This window comes from Tupaia chinensis, unplaced genomic scaffold, assembly GCF_000334495.1.
Source record: "Tupaia chinensis unplaced genomic scaffold, TupChi_1.0 Scaffold000226_1, whole genome shotgun sequence".
In the NCBI taxonomy this organism is placed as follows: domain Eukaryota; kingdom Metazoa; phylum Chordata; class Mammalia; order Scandentia; family Tupaiidae; genus Tupaia; species Tupaia belangeri.
In genome coordinates this window covers 101,950-108,099 of record NW_006159701.1, presented here as the reverse complement: position 1 = coordinate 108,099, position 6,150 = coordinate 101,950, and the positions used below count along the sequence as shown (strand labels likewise).

The 6,150-nt window shown below is 46.6% G+C and overlaps 1 protein-coding gene across 4 annotated transcripts in view; it reads left to right on the top strand.

Moving 5' to 3' along the window:
• Window positions 1–6,150, top strand: part of GIT2 (GIT ArfGAP 2) — a 64,864-nt gene that overhangs the window by 39,042 nt on the left and 19,672 nt on the right. For all 4 annotated transcript variants that reach the window (XM_014587604.2, XM_006147854.3, XM_006147853.3 and 1 more), the window contains exons 13-14: window positions 771–913; window positions 4,917–5,066. In XM_014587604.2, coding sequence (XP_014443090.1) covers window positions 771–913; window positions 4,917–5,066 — 293 coding nt within the window. The remainder of the gene's footprint in view (window positions 1–770; window positions 914–4,916; window positions 5,067–6,150) is intronic.

The following is a 6,150-nucleotide window of genomic DNA, read 5'->3' as shown; positions in this document are numbered from 1 at the left end:
TTTGTAAAATCTTTCATTCAATCATCCTCTTCCCCTCTCTCTCTCTAATTGAGGCGACCAATGTCAGTATGTATTCTTTGAGTACCTAGTGTCTAGGGTCTAGTTTAATAGTTTGCTTTCTGTTTTGACATGATATCACCTTATAAACAAATGTCAGGTATAGTCAAATTACAGTTTGGCTTTAATTTAATGTTAGTTTCAACTTTGTCTTCACGATCTAGAGCCATATGCTATGAAAACTTAAGAGCCTTGGGACAAGCAGATGGTGTAATGGTTACATTGCTGGACTCCCACGTAGTCGACCATGGTTCTGATTCCCAGACCTGGCGATTTACAACTCATGCTGGGCACGTGTGCGTGTGTACCCAAGATCCCGAGCGAAGAGTGGAGAAGGGATTACAGCATGACTGTCCTCCCTAAGGGATGATTTCTCACTTTCTGTCTCTCCGGCGAGCACACGCAACCCAGTAGCAAAAATCTCTAAAAAAGAAAAACCTTGAGACCCTGCCTCCTTAATCTGAGCAACTCATTCCTAAGCCTTCATTTTAATTTGCCCATATTTGGTAGGTAGATCAGACGGTGCTTGAATCTCTCTGCAGCTATCCATCTGGTTGAGAACTTTTTGTTACTTCTGTGTTGCTGACTATAGCATTGCTTTCTTTGTCATTTTCTTTCGGTCCTTTAAATGGCTAAACCACAAAATCCTCTCTTTTGGAAGGAAGAAAAGAAAGGTTTCAGCCTGAAGTAAAGCTGTTTGCTTCTCTTGATAGACAATGTGGAACTCATCTTGAGAACCATCAATAATCAGCATAGTGTTGAGAGTCAAGACAACGACCAGCCAGACTACGACAGCGTGGCATCAGATGAAGACCCAGATTTGGAAACCACTGCAAGCAAGGCGAACCGGCAGAAGGTGAGAGGACGCCCTCACACAGAAGGGCGGACCCATGTCTTCTGAAAACCTTGCTCCTGCCAAGTCTCCCTCTTGGTCATTCCCTGGAGAGCTAGCCCTGAGCAAGCGGTAGAATGAAAGTCGGGTTCACGACTAGCTCAGGCCGAACACAGGTGGAACAAAGGGGATGGTTTAAAACAAAGGGTCCTTTGTCCTGGAGTCACTCGCCGAGTCACAGCCCTACCGCAGCCGTGACGTTATAAAACTCATGAGGAGTGACCAGTGTGTTTTTTCACTTGACAAATGTTTACTGAGTGACTTCTCTGGGTAATACTGTCTGGAATGAGGCCTAGTCCCTTTTGCGTGAGGATGTCACTGTGTGGGAGGAGGGAGAACTGCGTGAAAAGGTGCAGTGACATCTGTCCTGCGAAGCGCAGAGAAGCTGACGTCCGAGGGGCTCCGTCCATGGAATGGCACTGAAGGTGTGCCCTCCGGGAGGCAGGGGAGGCTGGTCCAGGCAGAGAGCAGGTGAAACCAGGTCGTCTGTGGGGAAGCTGGCCACACTCAGGGACAGCCTCAAAGCTAAGACAGGTCCAGCCTTCTTAACCTTCATGCTACCTGCTAGCCCACCCAAATTTTCTATATCGAATCTTCATTACTTCTCTAATCAGATTATGTGTTTTTAAGTATTTATTTTAACAATTAAAGTAAGACTTAGTCCTTTATTTTTTTTAATTATTTATTTTCTTTTTATTATCATTCTTTAGTTTGACCAGAGAGAGAGGGGAAAAAGTGCAAAAGCAAGCCACCAGGTCTGGGACTTGAACTGTGGTTCGCCATGTGGAACCCCAGCACCTTAACCACCACACCACCTGCAGGCCCCAGACCTAATCCTTTTAAGTAACCATAATTCATCACCCAGATACTGTCGTAACAAAATAACTTGCAAACACGATGTGTTTTTTTTTTTTTTTGGAGAGGTTTTTGCTATAGGGCGTGTGCGCTCGCCAGACAGACAGAGAGAGACAGGGAGATAGAAAGAGAGAAATCACCCCCCAGGGGGGATGGCCACGCCGCAATCCCTTCTCTTCCATTCTCCTCTCGGGATCCTGGGCACGCACGCACACGCGTCTGGCGTGAGTTTAAGCCACTGGGTCCAGGACTCGAACCGCGGTCGCCTACGTGGGAGTCCAGTGACATAGCCATTACGCTAACTGCTGGTCCCTGGCAAACACGATTTTAAAAAAAGGTTAGCTTGAGTTACCTGAGAGAAATTAGAGGCTTAGGTCGTTTGTGAAATCTTTCATTCAATCATTCTCTTCCCCTCTCTCTCTCTAATTGAGGCGACCAATGTCAGTATGTATTCTTTGAGTACCTAGTGTCTAGGGTCTAGTTTAATAGTTTGCTTTCTGTTTTGACATGATATCACCTTATAAACAAATGTCAGGTATAGTCAAATTACAGTTTGGCTTTAATTTAATGTTAGTTTCAACTTTGTCTTCACGATCTAGAGCCATATGCTATGAAAACTTAAGAGCCTTGGGACAAGCAGATGGTGTAATGGTTACATTGCTGGACTCCCACGTAGTCGACCATGGTTCTGATTCCCAGACCTGGCGATTTACAACTCATGCTGGGCACGTGTGCGTGTGTACCCAAGATCCCGAGCGAAGAGTGGAGAAGGGATTACAGCATGACTATCCTCCCTAAGGGATGATTTCTCACTTTCTGTCTCTCCGGCGAGCACACGCAACCCAGTAGCAAAAATCTCTAAAAAAGAAAAACCTTGAGACCCTGCCTCCTTAATCTGAGCAACTCATTCCTAAGCCTTCATTTTAATTTGCCCATATTTGGTAGGTAGATCAGACGGTGCTTGAATCTCTCTGCAGCTATCCATCTGGTTGAGAACTTTTTGTTACTTCTGTGTTGCTGACTATAGCATTGCTTTCTTTGTCATTTTCTTTCGGTCCTTTAAATGGCTAAACCACAAAATCCTCTCTTTTGGAAGGAAGAAAAGAAAGGTTTCAGCCTGAAGTAAAGCTGTTTGCTTCTCTTGATAGACAATGTGGAACTCATCTTGAGAACCATCAATAATCAGCATAGTGTTGAGAGTCAAGACAACGACCAGCCAGACTACGACAGCGTGGCATCAGATGAAGACCCAGATTTGGAAACCACTGCAAGCAAGGCGAACCGGCAGAAGGTGAGAGGACGCCCTCACACAGAAGGGCGGACCCATGTCTTCTGAAAACCTTGCTCCTGCCAAGTCTCCCTCTTGGTCATTCCCTGGAGAGCTAGCCCTGAGCAAGCGGTAGAATGAAAGTCGGGTTCACGACTAGCTCAGGCCGAACACAGGTGGAACAAAGGGGATGGTTTAAAACAAAGGGTCCTTTGTCCTGGAGTCACTCGCCGAGTCACAGCCCTACCGCAGCCGTGACGTTATAAAACTCATGAGGAGTGACCAGTGTGTTTTTTCACTTGACAAATGTTTACTGAGTGACTTCTCTGGGTAATACTGTCTGGAATGAGGCCTAGTCCCTTTTGCGTGAGGATGTCACTGTGTGGGAGGAGGGAGAACTGCGTGAAAAGGTGCAGTGACATCTGTCCTGCGAAGCGCAGAGAAGCTGACGTCCGAGGGGCTCCGTCCATGGAATGGCACTGAAGGTGTGCCCTCCGGGAGGCAGGGGAGGCTGGTCCAGGCAGAGAGCAGGTGAAACCAGGTCGTCTGTGGGGAAGCTGGCCACACTCAGGGACAGCCTCAAAGCTAAGACAGGAACAGGCCACACTGAAGAACATGGACCTTGTAGGTAGTACAGAGCCCAGGAGGCTGGGCAGGGTGAGAGTAAAGGTCAGAGCCACCTCTGGGGACGACTGTTAATTCTGATAGACGGGCAGGGAGCCCAGTTAAGGTACTCCTGAGAAAGTCAGGAGCTGACCAGAGCCTGGGCTGTGAGAGTCCTGGTTGGAAAGAGACTGTGGCACCCAGGTGTGAACCAGGAAACAGGGCAGCACGGCTCCACGCAGCCTACTCCCCACTGAGTTCCCGGGTCTGGCCCCCAGAGGGACTCAGCAGGCCCTGGAGGATGGATGAAAAACCAGGTCAAAGAGGAGAGTCTAGGTGTGGAGTTGGAGGTTTGAAGTGGAGAGGCAGACTTCTAGAAGACATGTCCGGAGTTTTCTAGCTCCATGACCATGAGAGAACAATGTTGCCGTTGGCAGATGCAGGGGTCACCCCTGCCCAGACTCCCTAGAAGCCACCTGGTTCATTTAGTGAAAGCCAAGGTCATTACAGAACATTTGTGACCAGGCCTTCTGATTGGCCCGTGCCCTTGCCACCTTGCCTCCTGCGAGCTGAGCTCTGCTGCCTCTGGAACATCCTTCCTGATACCAGCCGACTGATTCCCTCACCTCCTTAGGCTCCCGCCCACACCTTGCCTACTCAAAGCTTACCCCAGCTCCCTGATTAACCTGCAGCCCACCCTTACTCCTACTTCAGCTCTGCAGCCCCCTACCCTGCTCCACTCTGTCTTTCCAGAGCACTAATCACCTTCGATCATACCATGTTAACTTAGTTTGATTTCTCGCTCTCATGCCGCTGTCAGGATGTAAACACCATGGAAGCAGGCATCTTAGCCTTTTTTTTTTTTTCCTGATACATCCCAGGCACATAACATTTCCTAACGTTCACTAAAAATGTGGGAATCAATGAAAGAATGCATAGAAAAGAAAAATGAGCAAGCAAAAGAAAGTCATACGAGACGGGACAAACCTTACACAGTCCTTGTCACCTAGCTTTATAGTCCCTCCACCTGTTCCATTAGAAAACATTGACCATGGATTTTTTTTTAAATTTTGTAGCGACCTACTTTCATGTCATGGTTTCACATTGCTCTTAGAAGCCTTGATTTGGTTCAGTTTGCTTTGCAACCTAGCTGGCATGGTCAGATTTTGAAATTCTTTAGCTGTTAGTCTTTCATGTTATCATCCTCTCAGATTGTGAACATTTTCCCCAATTTATTTTTAGAGCCTAGATTCAGATTTATCAGATGGACCAGTCACTGTACAGGAATTTATGGAGGTCAAAAACGCTCTAGTGGCTTCTGAGGCCAAGATACAACAGCTAATGAAGGTGAATAACAACTTGAGTGACGAGCTGAGAATTATGCAGAAAAAGGTAACATGTTCATGACTGCCAGGACCGTTGACTCTTTAATCCCGTAGTATAAGGAAGCACCCCAGGTGCCATGCTTGCGGTCAGAGGGAAGAAAAACAGTTGTCGTAACAGACCTAGAACTCTTTGGGCTATGCTATCTTTTTGAAGTAGGATGTGTTCGGATGTTCAAAATGAAGTAGCTTCAGTTAGAAATGTATGCAGAGTAAGCTCCCCAGGGAAGAAACCAGCAGCCTATTCCCCGTCTGTGTCAGTAACATAGACCTTGCACAGTTCTGTGCTTCCAGGGAGCATGGGTGCCACTCCATGAGTGACCGTCCCCATGGCTAGCCCTCAAGAACAGCCACGCTGGGGAGACAGAGCAGTAAAAAGCCTTGCATTGGTGTAAAGGGGACTTCAAAAAGTTTGTGGAAAAATGGAATTAAAGTATGAGTGCATTGGGCCAGCCAGGTGGCGTGGTAGTTAAGACACTAGATCCCACATGATAGACTGTATGGTTCTTTTTTCAAGCCCCGGACCCAGTGGCTAGAAAAATATGCCGGGTGCATGTGCGTGTGCATGTGCATGCATGCCCAAAATCCTGAGAGGAGAACGGAGAAGGGATTACAGTGCGGCCATTTCCCAGGAGGGGTGCTTTCTCATTTTTTTTTCTCTCTCTCACAAGCGCATGCACCTTATGGCAAAATTAAAAAAAAAAAAGTATGAGTTCATTTTGGTGCAAAATAATTTTGAAATCTGTGCGTAGTTTCTTTTGATAGTACACCTTTCCATGAATTTTCGAAGACCCTTCCTCTTATGTATTAGCATTCAGACCTGACCCCACACCATGCAAGGGGTTCTCTCACTGTTTACTCTCTCTCTTGAGTTGCTACCTTCCCCGGCCCTGGCAGCCCTCTCTTATTAAAATCCCACTTTATTTTTATTCATTTTTCACCAGGACTTACCACTTTGGTGTCCTCAGGGCTGCACAGAGTAGGTACTCAGTAAATAGGAGAAAACATTTCATTCTTACAGCAAGAACTGTATGCTCGTAAAAAACAATCCCATTTGTTTAACATTTTCTCACTTTTTTTTTTTTTTTTTTTTT